Here is a 15,359-nt window from a genome sequence, read left to right on the forward strand (position 1 = left end):
TCCCTAACTCCATAATTCAGTATATCATGTATCAAAGCGATCCTCTGGACTTACGGGTAATTAATTTTTACAAATAATTATTCACGTAATACATGTATAAAATAGCATGAGAAGTCTGAATTTGACCAAAATAAATAAATACATATTTTTATTTATTTATTTAAAGTATGTGCTTTATAGTGATATAATTATTTCACAAATTTTAAGATTAAAAAGTAAATTTAAAACAATCTTTAAAAGTAACGACTTTAAGAGATACTTTTCTAGTGTACCACGTGACCTGGCTGTCAAAGATGGCCCCCTCCTACTGGGTGTGAGAGGACCGACAGCTGACAAAGGAAACAAATCTGTCCAGAAAGTACGGCAGCGATTCATAGCGATTCACTGCACACATCCGCTCAGACAACGCAGCGCTTGTATGGTATGTACGCTTGTCTTTGTCAGCCTGTATTGTGCGTCAGTGCTGCCAGTTGTAACTGCTGGCGTTTTGCTAGCTCTGTACAGTGAGCTTGTTAATCTGCCGTTAGCTTGATGCCGTCAGAGGTTAAAGCATCCTCGGCTGCCAGAGAGACGCGTTCCTCGGTGTAGGGAGAATTATCTGGCCCCATTGGGCTGTATGAATGAATGAAATAAACTGGAGTTTTGTTGTTTTGATTTTCTTTCCCTAATGTATCCTTCAGCTTTCATAACCATTTGTTAAGCATAGCCTCCATAGCTGACCCAAAACTCACACTACACAGACAGCTCAAACTCCGACCCCCACAGGAACAAAAGGTTGCAGCAGATGTGGAAAGAACATGTGTTTCATGTGTGGCCTTTTACTCGTGCTATCTGAGCTGTGTGAATTTCTCACTGACGGGGTGAATTTTCAGTGTGGTCATAGTTCATGGCAGAAAGCAGATAAAGCATGATCAAGGTTCAGAGTTAGAATAAGCAAGAAAAGACTCAGCATTCAGTACAGTAGCATTTGAATCTGTAATTTTTTCACATTATTCTGTTTGTTGTGATCTGTATTTTTTTTCTCTTAAATGCTAACACTTTCCCCTTTTTCCTCGGACATCCATAGCAAAGGAAAGTTACCTTCCAAATGATGAAGCCTGTGAGAGAGAGGAAGTGACAGAAGAAGGCCTTCATTGCTGCACACCATCTGTTCAGATCAACCCTCCTCCCTCTTTGTGAGCGCCCACCCTGCAGCCATGCAAATCAACCCGGTGCACGTGGAGTCCACTGTAGTTTTGGCAGTGGTACTATGTGTCCACATGGCGGTCTGGAACCAGCACTCCTGGTGCAGCATAGCCCTGGTGATACAGGCTTTCTATGTGCAGCATAAATGGGACCGTCTGCTCAGGTCTGGGGGTGCTGTGTTCCAGTTTCGCCCTTCAGCGAACAGCGGCATCGTTCCGGCCTCTATGGTGATGCCTTTGTTGGGCCTGGCACTGAGAGAAAAGTGCTCTGCCTCAGGGAATGTCTACTTTGAGCGCTTCTCCATGGTGGTCACCATCACAGGCATGATGCTAGCCCTGTTCCTCTCCCTGATTGCACTGGGAATCACAAGACCTGTTCCCACCAACACTTGTGTGATTGCAGGAATGGCCGGCAGCGCAATTCTCTACACCACAAAGCAGACCCTGACAGTGTCTGAGGTCATAGAGGTCTTGGAGGTTCTGCTGATCTTTGTCTATCTCAGCCTGATTGTGCTTTATCTGCTGCCACGCTGCTTCACGCCCGGGGAGGCGCTCCTCATTGTCGGTGGGATCAGCTTCATCGTGAACCAGCTCATCAAGCGCTCCCTGAACCTGGCGGAGGTCAAAGGTGACCCGGTGAACTATTTCCTCCCGGTGTTAGTGGTGGGCTCGCTGCTGCTGGGCGTTTTCTTTGCCCTGCTCTTTTGTTTCATGGAGTCTGAGAGCTGGGGGTCATCGCTCTTCTTTCACATGATGACAGCCGTTCTGGGTCTGGGGATCTTGATGCCCTGGCTGTCTTTGTTCATCGGTCGCCACCCCCTCATGTGGTTGTTGGACTTCATCACGTTGAATGACAGGAGACTCTGCCTGCTGGCGTACTGGGTGTTTCTGTCTGTCTTGGCAAGTTGCGTTGTGCTACATCAGAACTATCAGCGCCAGTCGGGTTCCAAGAAGCACCAGGCGTCAACCATCGTCAGGAAGTACTTCCATCTGATTGTAGTGGCCACCTACATTCCAGGGTTGATCTACGACAGGCAGCTGCTCCACGTGGCATCTGTGGGTTGCCTGGCGGTTTTCTTGTTCTTGGAATATGTGCGTTACTTTCGAATCAGGCCTCTCGGTCAGCTGCTCAGGCAGTTGCTCACTCTGTTCCTGGACGAGCGGGACTCTGGGCCTCTCATCCTCACCCACATTTACCTGCTACTGGGTATGTCTTTGCCCATTTGGCTGTTTCCTGGACCCTGTGCCCCTAAGGGAATACTTCCAGGGGCGGGTGGCCTGGTGCCCTACGCAGGTGTGCTCGCGGTGGGAGTTGGAGACACTGTGGCCTCTGTGTTTGGCAGTACCATGGGGGAGATCCATTGGCCTGGCACCAAGAAAACCTTAGAGGGGACTGCGACATCTGTGTTCGCCCAGATCATCGCCGTGGCCATGTTTCTCATCTTTGACAGCAGCATCAATCTGAACACCACCTACTCATGGATTGTTGGCTCCATCACTCTGGTGGCCATGCTGGAAGCCTACACCTCCCAAATAGACAACCTGCTGCTTCCACTCTACCTCTTCATCCTCCTGTTGCTTTGAATGGACCGATCATACAAACAAGCAGATCCACTGCCTGTTTCTCAGCCATTTCTGGTGGTGAACTTGGGACAAAAAAAAAAGCTGTCTTTCGTAGTCTGTGGACGTGATCGGTAGTTATTTTTGACCAGCACAATGCGATTGAAAGCAGTCAGATTAACCGACCAGGATATCGACAAACCTCTACATGCGACAGTGTTGGCATGACAGTCTGTTGTCTTTAAATCATTTTCAGTATCCTTTCCAATGACCAGTAGAACATTTTAGATCAAGTCTGAGCCTTGCGACAGAGGTGGCGTATGTTTTCTCTGCCACTGACACCAACAGCTCCTAAATTATGCAACGGGAGACTCAGTTTAGCAGAGTGTGGAGGGGAAAAAAAGTGTTTCTTAAATAGAAATCCTGGAAGCATTTTTTATAATCGGCAAGAAATACACAAAATGTCCTGTCGTTTTTATTTCGTAAACAGATACATGCCTTGTATTGCCTTTCGAAGAACATAAGTTAACTTTAAATTATTGATATGTCTTTTAATCAACTTTGTCACGTCTAGACTATTATTTTTGCCTCCCTGATGGCAATATGAAGAAGTTTCTTCTGAAAATACTTGCCTTAAGAAGTCTATTTTCTATCACACACAACCTACCATAATAGAAGCTGTAGACGCTAGCATGGCAGCCCATTTCAACTCTTATTTAAAGGGCTGATTTATACTTGTATATGGTAGAAACACACTATGCTCCTGCATGAGACTGATGTGATAATGCAGTACTGTAATGTGTATGCCGGTTGTCCTACCGCATATATTTTTGTCAGATAAATCAACTTTGCTTACCGGTTTGTGGTTTAATGGGACCCTGCACCCCTTAAATATCTACATTTCCTTGTAATACTGAGCCTTTAGTGTTTTGGGGTTTTTTTGGACATTGTAGATATGCTTTTGGGCCACACCCATGCACACAGGCCTTTACGTTTTGGCAACTTTTACAAAATTATTGTTTTATATGCTTTATAGCAATATACTCGAATTTTTATTGGGTTTGATCTCGTCATTTGTAGATAAGGAAATGGAGCTGGTTTCAGTTCATCTGTAAAAATTCTGAAGTGTTTCTTTTTTGTTTGTTTGTTTGTTTTTAATGTTCTGATGATGTTTATTAGCCTGATCCTGCTGGTGTGTTTCTTTTTCCAACATTCTTACATTTTGAAAGAAAGATTTAGTATTGCATGTTTCAGAACATCTGAGAACAAACAAAGCTTGTTTTGTTTTTTGGTTTTTTTTTGGGGGGGGGGGGGGGTTGTTGTTGTTGTTTTGTTTTGTTTTTTGAGGATTGAGATGTAGGACCTATGTGAGCGACTGCATTTTAACAACACAAAGATCATCCCTTCGCTTTTTCACTTTGATTTGTAACACTAACACGAGGAGTTTGAATGCTGTGCTTAATAATTACACGTACATAAAGCTTTGTCTTTTTCATTTTAAGTTGGGTCTTAAAATGAACATACTTGAAAGCAGAGATGCTCGCTGTTGTCTATAAATGGAGGAATTCATTGTCTTATTTGGGCACAAATCATTTAAAAAGATCTTGCACAAGAATAAAGCTGTTGACAATGCTGATGAAGAAATGCTTAATAAAGGTGGGTGGAAATGTCAGTTGCACAGTGAAATCTCCATGGAGACTTGATCAAAAAAAATGTTTAATTAAAAAAACATTTTCAGCCACAATTTAAAACACTTTTCCTGCAAATTTATAATTAAGTTAGAAAAAATTATTAGTCTAAATGCTGGTTACCAGAGATTGGCCAAGCTTGCAATTTTTTTTCTTATAAAACTAGTTTAATTCTTCTGTTACCCTCTTTTTGTGATAACTTGACATAAGCAGACTGGCTAAGCAGTTGCACAGACTGAATTCGTCAAACCGAGATACTGGCGGCAGAGCAGTATATTTTCCCAAGGATGATCAAATCAAAACGGCACAAAAATGCAATAATTTCAAACACAGTATATCGGATGAAAGCAACACTGCTGCAGCCAAATCAGCAGCGTGTGAGACTGTGATCGAAAACGCGCTGTACAGTATGTAATTTAAAAAAAAAAAAAAAATCCTATGAATGTGTGTGTGTGCTTTAAGTGTTTTGACTGAAAAAGTGCAATATCAATAAAGTCTATTTAAAGCCAGGAAGGAAAGCTGGTTAAATATGGAGTTAACAGACTTATTACAATGTTATTAAAACATGGTTTCAAGTGTTAACATAATTATAATGCTGCATGCTGCAAAATCAGTCTGGTGTTGAGCTGTTTTCTTGAGGCATGCAAGAAAATTTAGGTGTAGTCTTTCAACTGCAAACCTGCTGCTGTTAACAGCCTGAAACCTGCAGAGAAGACGGCAGCTAATCCATGGCCTGGACTTTCTTTAAATATATGGTTACTATACACGTGATGAGCATGTGTCACTTTTGACATGACCAAGGAAAAAAATGTATCTCAAAGCCTCTTTCCCAGATGTACAGCATTTCAAAGAAATGCTCAACTGGGTCTTCCTTCCCTCATCACTTCCTAAAGGCCGTGGCACATGGCATTCCCTCCCTGCTCCTGGTAATTCTGAAGCTTTCTTCCTGTTAAGAGGGAGTTTTTCCTTCTCACTGTTGCCAAGTACTCACTCATAGGGAGTCATCAGATTGTTGGGATTTTCTCTTCATTATTGTAGGGTCTTTACCCTAAAATATAATCTATATTTTATATAAATATAAAACGTTTAGTGCTTTATAAACAGAATTGAATTGAGTGGCAAAGCATATCAAAACATTCATTTTGAATGTCCCCCAGAAGAACTATTCTGGAAGTTTAAGATATTAACAAAAATGTTTTGCAGACAGCACAGGGTTTATGATTGGGGTTGGGGACCACCTCTGTGGAGTTTGTCTGTTCTCCCTGTGCCTATGTGGGTGATCTCCAGGTAATCCGGCTTCTTCCCACACTCCAAAAACATGTAAGTTAGGTTAACTGGTGGTTCTAAATTCACCGTGGGTGTGAATAGACTGCAATAGACTGTAAACCTGTCCAGGCTGTAGCCACCTCTCAGTAGCCCAGTGACTCCAAATTGTTCAAGTTTAGAGAAATGGATGGATTTACATTACCAGTCAAAAGTTTGGACACAAACCATTTCAGGTGATAACCTCATGAAGCTCATTGAGAGACTGCCAAGAGTGTGCAAAGCAGCAATCAAAGCAAAGGGTGGCTATGTTGAAGAATGTAAAATATAAAACATGTTTTGAGGTATTTCACTTTTTTTTGTTAACTACATAATTCCATGTGTGTTCATTCACAGTTGTAATGCCTTCAGTGAGAATCTACAATGTAAACAGCCATAAAAATAAAGACAAACCATTAAATCAGAAGGTGTGTCCAAACTTTTGACTGGCAGTATATCTTATTTATACATGTCTATGTTTTCTATATGTTATCATGGGTCATGAATAACACTTGGCTACGATCGATACAGGAACAATAAGCTGAGCTCAGGATTCAGCCTATTGTTTTCTTGTGTAATAAGATCCTTTTACCTTTATCAGAAGAATATTACAAGCACAGCCATTCTTTGGGAAGTTAATGAAACAGTTTTTTTTCCTTGATGAAAATATCATAGATGCTGGTTATTCTTTGGGAGCAGCACCGGATGCAAAAGAATCCTTCAAGTGTAGAGAGGTGGGAAAGGGAGGTCTTCAGTGGGCTGCAACCTTACAGGACCAAAGAGATGGAAATAAGATGGACAGGTCAGGCTTGGGAAATTTCTTTGGAGCATCTTGTTTCATAAAGTTTGCATTAATGAGAGAACACTGATTTTCCATACAAAACTAAATGCTGACATATACAAATCTAGATATGTTGTATGAAAACAAAGAAGGGCTGCTCTAAACAAATTTGTGCTTATTTGAAGTTTACTTGACATGTGCATCAACACAAAACTGACATTAAACAAATTAATGAGGAACATCTCTATTTGACTACATGTTAACTGAGACAATCACTTGCCAGAAATATGTAGTCAAATAAAAGAAATATCACAAGGCCAGCCCACAAAGTCTCACCAGTTGTCAGGGCTCCAGCGGGTCTGCTGGGCTTCCATGATGTGGAAGGTGTAGACATGACGAGACTCTTCAGAGGTGTTTTCAGCACTTCGATGCACCACCTGTCCGTGGATCAGGATAACACCACCTGAACAAGGGAATGAGCAACAGCTGACCAACTTGAACAGCTTTATTTCAGTAATGCAGTGCTAACTCTACTTTTGTGACCAATTATTCTAACAGTCATGTTTTTGTTTCAGCATTTCCTCAGACTTGAAGACCTGAAAACATTTTGCAGGTCACAGCAGATGGCTGCTTCTCCTGGAGGTTTCTACCTGTTATAAGGGAGTTTTTTCTTCCCGCTGCCGCCAAGTGCTTGCTCACAGGATATTATCTGATTGTTGGGGTTTTCTCTCTAATATTTTAGTCTCTTTACCTTACACTATAAAGCACATTGTTGTGACTTGGTTATATAAATAACATTTAATTGAACTGAACTTAGTTTACAAGGTAGAGAATATAAAGATTAATGTAATTCTTAGCATGTTTAAAGCAGCTAGCCAGTTAGCTTAGCTTAGCTTAGCATAAAGACTCCAAATGTGAGAAAACTGCACATCTAATTTAAATTACCAGAACCTCCAGAGTTTGATAAGTCACTTTTTTTTGTTAATTTAAACAAAAAAAAATGTGTCAATATGGTGGTTGGTGTGTATTATTTTTATAACAGTGCAGAAAAAGAAAAAAAACTCATGGCATTTAATCTAAGGTGAACTATCCTGAGCTGTCGACGGTCAAAAGTTTCTTTATAAGCAACAACTTTTTTTTTTTACAATTTCAGTTGCAAAATGTCACAAAATTCAAAAATGCGTCTATCAATCACCGACTAAATTTAGATTTATGCTAATGACCTTTTTTCACTGGTGCGGCAACAAACTTCTCGTCATCATATGTCTGCTCTCTACCGATAAAGTCGGTCAGGGGAAAGGTGCCCTTTGGAGTACGCACCATACGTCTAGTGATACCGCCTGGGGCAAAAAGAGAAAATATTAAATTATAACATGCAATAAATAAACCTTAAAAACTATTTCAGAAATATGTGACAGAGCAGTAGCTGGATAACATATACACTATATAGACATTCTGGTAGATACTTACTGTTGTGTGATCCTGGGATAAACCACAGACAGCCATTGTTAATAGTAGCATCTTCCAGGGCAATCCAAACCCCCATAACTCTGCCCAGGGGCTCCGTGTACAGAAATGTAGCATCTTGGTGTGGAGTCACTAAGAAACACACGAGAATCTGCTATGGATATAATTTAAAATTATATGAATGTATACAGACAACCACCTCTAAACTGAAGGTTTTGTTATAGGTTTTGCATCTAACTAACCAGATGAACCATATTTACTTTGTTAATAGAAGCCTGACACAAAATAAATCTCTAATTTCCTTTCCATAAAACTGTATTTTGTCAGTGACACTGTAATTCCCAATCAGCTATCAGCCAAAAGTGTGCAGTGTGTCCTTTAAAAATTTGAGGAAACTGGACAGAAAGAAGTGGCAGACCTAAAATCTGTGCGTATAACCAGATGTAAAACATGGTGGATGCTCTGTCATCGTTTAGGGCTAAATTTCGAAATTGAACATTTTCAGTCATGGGATGGCCTCCCGAAAAATAGGTCATATATACAGCATCTGGAAAACACTGAACCTTTTAAACTTTAACAAGGTTGCTACTGCAACTTAAATTCAGCTTCATTACAAAACAAATATTGATGGGATTTAGAATAATGCTAACCTGTGTTTAGGCTAGTTGCTTTCATGCCTCACTTTCAGTAGAATGAAATGTCATAGCAGTATTTTGGCACCCCGTTAACATAAACTACCATCAACAAATTCATGGCAGAACAGATTTTACCGGTATTCCTAATAATGTGGCCAAGGTGTAAATATTCCATTATTTACAAGGTTTTTATGTCAGTTTTTTTTGCTTTTACTTTACTTTGTGTTTTTATACCAAATTTGAGTGTCTTTAATATGAGACAGAAATAAGGATAAGAAGGGATCTTTGGTTAAAAAATGTGATGGGAAATGTGTACTCATTACTGACAAAAATATTCTGCTGAATCTTACCTTCCCCACCGATGCCTGGTTGCTGTAAAAGATAAGGTTCTTATTTCAATCTTTACGTTTTAATAAGTCATTATGTAGCATTGTCTAACAGTATAAGGCCATTTACCTTAAATATGAACATACTTTGGATAATCACAGGACTCACTAGGCCCAGCTTTTTAGCTATGCCCTAGGAGAATGACATTTCATTGGACAGTTAGTTATTCTGTGACTCAGTAAATCATTCTTTCACTCCGTCAACCTGTTAGCTCACCTGGACTTTGGGCGAATGTGTAACCTTTTCGTACAACGGCTCATAGGCATGCAGTGCTAAAAGAAAAAAAAAACCTAGCAGTTAGGAGATTTTTATGCAACAGTTTATAGGCTACGTGCTGTTGGAAAACCCCAAAAGCTCACCATGTCCAACTTTATTTAGTGACCGCTGCTTGGGTACAATAAACTCCCCTGCAAGGTGAGAAAAGCATCATCTCATTTTGGAGTTTCACAGCATGAGAAATGAAAGACAGTGTAGAAAGAATTTCACTGGAACTCACCTTTGTCATCAAAAACCCCTTTCTCAAAGAAGAATCGGATCTTATCTCCACTTGTGATGAAATAGTCAGCATTTCCCTGCAGGTCAGAGGGGAAAGACACCGACACTGACTACACTGTTGACATAAGAGTCTGCTTGCAGGGTCAAAGAGGTCGAGGCAAATAACTGTAAATGTGAAGCTAACTTGTAGAAAGACTACATGGGTGTAATCACTAAGGAGGGAGAGCACTCAGCTGCCTTACCTGCATCTGCAAGTGGTGATGTCATTGGAAGCATGTGAAAGAAACATTGTTCAAAGGAAAGCTGACAGTGTTAAAGATCCTGTGCAGCGTTGGTCATTGGGTCACCTGTATTTTTAGCTGCTCATCATGGTAGGTGGAGAAGGTGGTGCGGCAGTGTTCGGGGACATCCATCCGCTCCACAATCTCTGTCATCCTCTGCCTCAGTTCATCACACTCCTGGGAGGTCAGCAGCCCGTCCAGAACCACGTATCCATCCTCCTGGTACTGTCAAGCCGAAGGAAATTCAGTTTGAGCCGTTTACAGAACAGAAGGAGCAATAACTGAAGCATCGAGGCTCGTCCTAATGACCTTTCATGCCTGCTTTTCACACAAAGGTCTCTTTCACATTTCAAATGGAAGTCACACCCAGAGTTTAATTCACAGCCATGAGTGAAACACATTCTACATATTAAGGCCGGTTCCCAGTTTAAAATTGCATAATTACATTAAAACAGCTGCATAAAATATGTGAGTTTTGTTATTTTTTATTCTTGGCTAATGAGTGTCTTGTGTTGCTGATTTCTTAAGGATGACAGCTGCATCATAATCCAACAAGAGGAAAAAAAAACATGTTTTAATTATTGTCCGCCCTGCAGCATTGTTCTGTTTTCTGCTGCGTAGGATTTAACCCAACCAGAGAGAATGTGTTGAAAAATAGTTGCCATCGGATAGTTTAAGTACATATATATTTTATAAATATTCTCTTATAATCTTGCAAACTACGGCAAGATTACAAGACAACAGCATGGCCTCGGTTAGTTCCTGCCTTTCTGTAGCTTACAAGAACAGAGTAAGTGTTGGAAAATGGGGAATTTACTCCTGAGGGCACATATGGTGTTTTCCTAGCTGAAACAGGGGGCGTTTGCTGACGTCAGTAGACCACTTGTGGCTTCAGGGTGTTGTGCAATGAACTGGAAATGTGCATTTCATTTGAATACAGCGACAAAATACAATCTTATTACCATATATAATACGGAAGAGGCTTCTGATGCACAACTGACATTGCAAAAGTAAAACTGTTTTCTATTCGACGCAAACAGTGATCAAATTGCTAATTATTTAACTGAGCATTGGTAATGTAACTATAAACTGCACTTTCATGTCATTTTCATCGGTATGTGAAAGTAATCCTCACCCTCTGCACATCCTGATCTGTCATAAAATCCATGGCGTTCCGCTGGGAGAAATCCACTGCACGGGACCGATGCGCCTGAGTCTCTCCCCCTGGTTGAAGCACAGCCTGTTCGTATCCGACCACGTGACGTGTCTACTTAAATTAAAGTGTTATCATACAGAGACCGTAATAGGATTTTTGGACCTTTGGCTGTCTCCCAATTCAGAGTCTGCAGCCTTAGAGGCCGCATATTAAGGCCGATTACGTCACAGCGACGCGACAAAGGCTGTCCCAATTCAGAGGCTGTGTAGTGACACAAGAGCACACTGACAGGCTGCTCGAAATGCGTCCCTCAAATGCGTCCTTCATTTCCCTTAATTTTAAGGATGTAGCGGTGTAGACTTCATGGCCCAACATATCCCAGACTTCATAGCACGGCGGTGGGTGTGGATAATTTTGCCGAAAAAGCTGGAAGCTGAGCGGCCAAAGAGTAAACTTTCAAATAGTAAGTACTGAATATTATGCCACTTATTTGTGTGCAAATGTTTAATAATGAAGAACATTAAAACATTACTGTTGGCCACATGTCGGCAAAGTTATGTGACATTAGCGATGTTTGTACTTTCAGCATTTACTTTGTTTTAAAGCCTTTATAGGACGTTCGATAGTTGACCTTAATCTTACAGAGAATGTGATGATTTGTGGATAATTAAAGTCAGTCATATATCCACAAACACAAAAGGCTGAAAGTCAGTGATGCTGCTCGGTTTGCAGTCCTGAATATCACGGCACAAGCAGGATTCACTGCATTGTTAATGTTAGCTATGTTATATTGCTGCCTCTGTTCGGTGGTGTCGAGCCAAACGGATTTTAACGTGTGTTTGAACGAGCTGACGGTTCACTCGTTAAGCTGAAAGAAAGATGCTTTAATCACAGCAGTCGCACATGTGTCCACTGTACCATCTGGGAACTCTTCTTGTTTAGCACTCGTAATAACACAAACACTAAATCCTTCTGTTTGTAGCAGTGTATACACCTGAGACTGCCACCTGTCTGTCTGTCCTGCACTCTCTCTCTGTTTCTTTCTCTCTGATTGTGGAATAAAAGGATGAACATGTGTTTATAAGTTACACTAGTGTTTGAATCCTGCAGCTTATCACACATTTGATTTCCATGTGTGATGACTGCAAGTGTCCAGAGTGAGGACAAACTGAGGGACCCACTGCCGCACATCATCTGTGAGGCTTTGCACCCCCAATGATCCACCAGGACAAACTCAGCAGTGTGTGAGGAAGAGGAGGAGGAAGAGCCAGCGCCAGCTGACAGATGGAGAGAATAGACAGACTGTTCCCTGTTTGTGAATGACTGCTAGAAAAGTTTAAAATAACTAATTGTCTGTCCTGAATCAGTCTTATTAGGTAATGTTCAAATAATTTCATCATTCCAGTGTTTTCAGTGTGGGAGAAAGTACTCAGGGCCTTCGAGTTACACACTATGAAAGGCAGCAACAAGTTTAATGTTCAGAAACCTAAAGTATGTATCAGCAGCAGAATGGAGCTAAAAATAATTGTTTGTTTCAGTTCTATGAAGCTTTGAGTATTTTGGATTAGTAGTACTGCTGTGTTTGTTGCATCATATTACTGTAATTGTTTATATGCTTTATATATTCTGAGGTAAGTTGATCTATAGTGTTACATCATATTCTATAAGGATGTTATGTGTTTGTATACTTTCTGCCCAGTTTGACCCATTTAGCAGAAGTCAGCCTGTTTAAGGCTCTGATATCTATTCTGTATGACATAAGCAGTTATGACATGGTCTGATTTTCTCACCCAATAAAGGAATATTTAATATATCAGTCTATTCTTTACAAACAGTTAGAAACAGTTATCACAGCTCATACATTTTCTTCTTACACATATATATAAGCATTGAGCCAAATTTAGTAATGCCAACATATTAAAATAACAATATTTGTCTCTTATATATAATACATCTATATATACACTGTCAAAGATACTTGTCTTTAAGTGAAGATTTAAGGCGATAGGAAATTTGAATAGATGCAACTTGAATCTTTACTGAGGCTCAGTGAATGACACAGAGTTCAAGCTCACTGTAATAACTAATAATGATTAATATAATAATAAATATATTGGCCATATTATATTTACATTACCAAAGTGAGATGACTTTAGTCTCATAAACAACATTAGCTAATTGTTATTTACTAACTAATCTTAAAATGACTGTTCAGTACAGAAATGAAGCCCAACAATCATGTTTTTCAGCCTCAGATACTCAACAAATCAAACAAAGCTCATGTAAGAACAAACAAACAAATTAACAAAATTTCTCCTTCATTTCTGTCAAACAAAGCTGTATGAAAGGTTTCCAGCGGTTAGTATCATGGTTGCTAGGCAACCTGGGCAGCGCGATCGTAGACCATCCCATTTCACAAGCCTCTCCCTTCCGGTCTTAGCTGTCTTTGAGTATGCGGCCCTTGTGGACCGTTAAGGCTGCAGACCCTGAATTGGGATACAGCCAATAACTCTTACACTGCGCCGTAGTAACATGGAATGACCACTATGTGTCGCTCATGTCGCTGATGTAAACAAACATGTGAATCACAGCGCCGACTGGCGGCCCTTTGTGCTATATGCATTAAATAACAACACAAAACAAAAATTTAAAATAAACTTGCAATGCTTTCAATAGAGTACTCTTATATAACACTATTGCTAATTATATTAAAATATATTTCCCAAACATTTCCTTTTGTACTTCATATGATTAAGTACTACTGGTTAAATCTAATGATATGCTAAGAACAGTCATGTGAATAAAGTTCAAATAAAAGCATGTTTGGCTTTTACTGAAAGAGCTTTCCAGTACCTGAAAGGTACTGGAAGCTCTTTCAGTCCATCTCTTGCTGTCTTGTGAGACAGAATAGATGTCCTCATTTTGTCCAATCACCAAGTCGGGACTTGCTTTAGGGGGTTGCAAGTAGAGGTGAAAGAAGGAGGCCTACTTATAGATTTTACTTCGGTAAAAATAGCAAAGCAGCCACCAACAGTCATTTTATTATTGTTATTACAGATGCATGAGCAGATTTCTACCTACTATACTTCAATGTATTGCATCATGATTATTCACCAGAAGTATCTGAGAAATGGTGAATTTTAGATGATTATTAAAAGAATAAATGCTTTAATAAATGCTTTGAACACACAGTTCTGCTGTTTACTGAAATACGTACAAATACACATAGAAATACACTATATAAAGGAAACAGTTTGTACTGTTCTAACAAGTTTGAAATTCAATATTTGGTATGACCACATTTATCCTTTAACACAGTCAAGCTTTTCTTCTAATTTCTTTAAATACTCTTCTGGAATATTTCTCTAGGTTCCTTGCAGGACATTTACAGCTCTTTTTTGGATGTTGACTGTTTTCTTTTTCCAATCTCTGTCAAGATGATCCCACACTTGTTCAATAATGCCAAGGTACGGGTTACAAAGCAGCCTCCTAACTCAGAGCAAGCAGATGGTTCAGTCACACGAGTAGGACATGAGCCTCCTGCCATCTATAAAAAACACTTCGGTGGCTGCCTGATGATTGCATTTCATTTAACAACTGCAGTCTGACTTGCACTGTTTGCAATTACTCTCAGACAAATTTTTGAAGTTTTGAAAATAATTGCTGTCTTATTTCTGACTGCAGACAGATTACCAACATGTCGCCATCAGTCTGAATGGCCCTTTGTCAACTCCAGGGGACTCGGCTCAGCTGGCTGCCAGCTGGTTGTATTCTGGTTGTATTCCTTTAGAACAGAAAGACTGCTAAGCGAAAATTTAATAAATTAGTTAAATATGAATTAGACAGCAAAAGAAATGTGAGCTTTGATGATTTATCACAATATCAACATTTCACGCAATTGCCAACTTGACCTCATTCAACTTGTTCGCCGACTGACTCCTACATATGGCAACATTTGTTTTTTTGTTAGTGTTGGTGTGCTTGACTGTCTCATTTTACATTTTTAAAATAAAAAATGTAAAATGAATTAAAACATTTTAATTAAATAAAACAGATATTGAAAAAGTTTAACTTTGAAGACATAATTTATATGTTACTGCAATACTTTGCAAACTGCAAAATACTGTATCATAAGTGAAGTATCATGGGGTGTCTGGCTATTCCCACACTGCTGAATATAGCCATGTACGCATGTAACCGTAATTCTACTTAATAAACTGAGAACAACTACTCTACTCTAATACATCTCTCTAAAAGAATCACAAGATGATTACCAGGACTGGAAAGTAGAAAACTACTATAATCTTTACTTACAATGTGCTAAAAAAATATCAGAGAAGGAAAAAACTGTTTAGTAAGAGTGGATACAAACAAGGGTCATCTCAACCTTTCCTACAAAAAGTGCAGCAAAGGGCGAACACTG

At 39.8% G+C, this 15,359-nt stretch overlaps 2 protein-coding genes across 2 annotated transcripts; one reads left to right on the forward strand and one right to left on the reverse strand.

Annotated features, from left to right (window-relative positions):
- The first annotated feature begins 123 nt into the window (after positions 1-123).
- On the forward strand, positions 124-6,155 carry dolk (dolichol kinase). Its single transcript, XM_035910291.2, has 2 exons — positions 124-421; positions 1,067-6,155. Exon 2 carries the CDS (start codon positions 1,197-1,199, stop codon positions 2,766-2,768), a length of 1,572 nt encoding a protein of 523 aa, XP_035766184.2. The 5' UTR covers positions 124-421; positions 1,067-1,196; the 3' UTR covers positions 2,769-6,155.
- Positions 4,422-11,154, reverse strand: phyhd1 (phytanoyl-CoA dioxygenase domain containing 1). The gene is made up of 11 exons (XM_006796776.3): positions 10,916-11,154; positions 9,847-10,005; positions 9,501-9,576; positions 9,364-9,411; positions 9,221-9,276; positions 9,074-9,136; positions 8,968-8,989; positions 7,986-8,114; positions 7,739-7,855; positions 6,852-6,978; positions 4,422-6,500 (listed from the first exon to the last, which is right to left on the reverse strand). Exons 1-11 carry the CDS (start codon positions 10,946-10,948, stop codon positions 6,455-6,457), a joined length of 876 nt encoding a protein of 291 aa, XP_006796839.2. The 5' UTR covers positions 10,949-11,154; the 3' UTR covers positions 4,422-6,454.
- Between the last annotated feature and the right edge of the window lie 4,205 nt (positions 11,155-15,359).

The sequence above is a fragment of the Neolamprologus brichardi genome, chromosome 7 (assembly GCF_056152115.1).
Source record: "Neolamprologus brichardi isolate AB-2024 chromosome 7, ASM5615211v1, whole genome shotgun sequence".
Lineage (NCBI taxonomy): Eukaryota > Metazoa > Chordata > Actinopteri > Cichliformes > Cichlidae > Neolamprologus > Neolamprologus brichardi.

What these genes read in the sequence shown, in the direction of transcription:
- dolk (XM_035910291.2), top strand. Translation starts at nt 1,197, where the DNA reads ATGCAAATCAACCCGGTGCACGTGGAGTCCACTGTAGTTTTGGCAGTG.
- phyhd1 (XM_006796776.3), bottom strand. Translation starts at nt 10,948, where the DNA reads ATGGATTTTATGACAGATCAGGATGTGCAGAGG. An exon ending in AAAGTATGTTCATATTTAAG is followed by an intron (nt 8,990 to 9,073) that starts GTAAATGGCCTT and finishes TATCTTTTACAG; the next exon opens with CAACCAGGCATCGGTGGGGA. An exon ending in ACCAGGCATCGGTGGGGAAG is followed by an intron (nt 8,115 to 8,967) that starts GTAAGATTCAGC and finishes TGTGTTTCTTAG; the next exon opens with TGACTCCACACCAAGATGCT.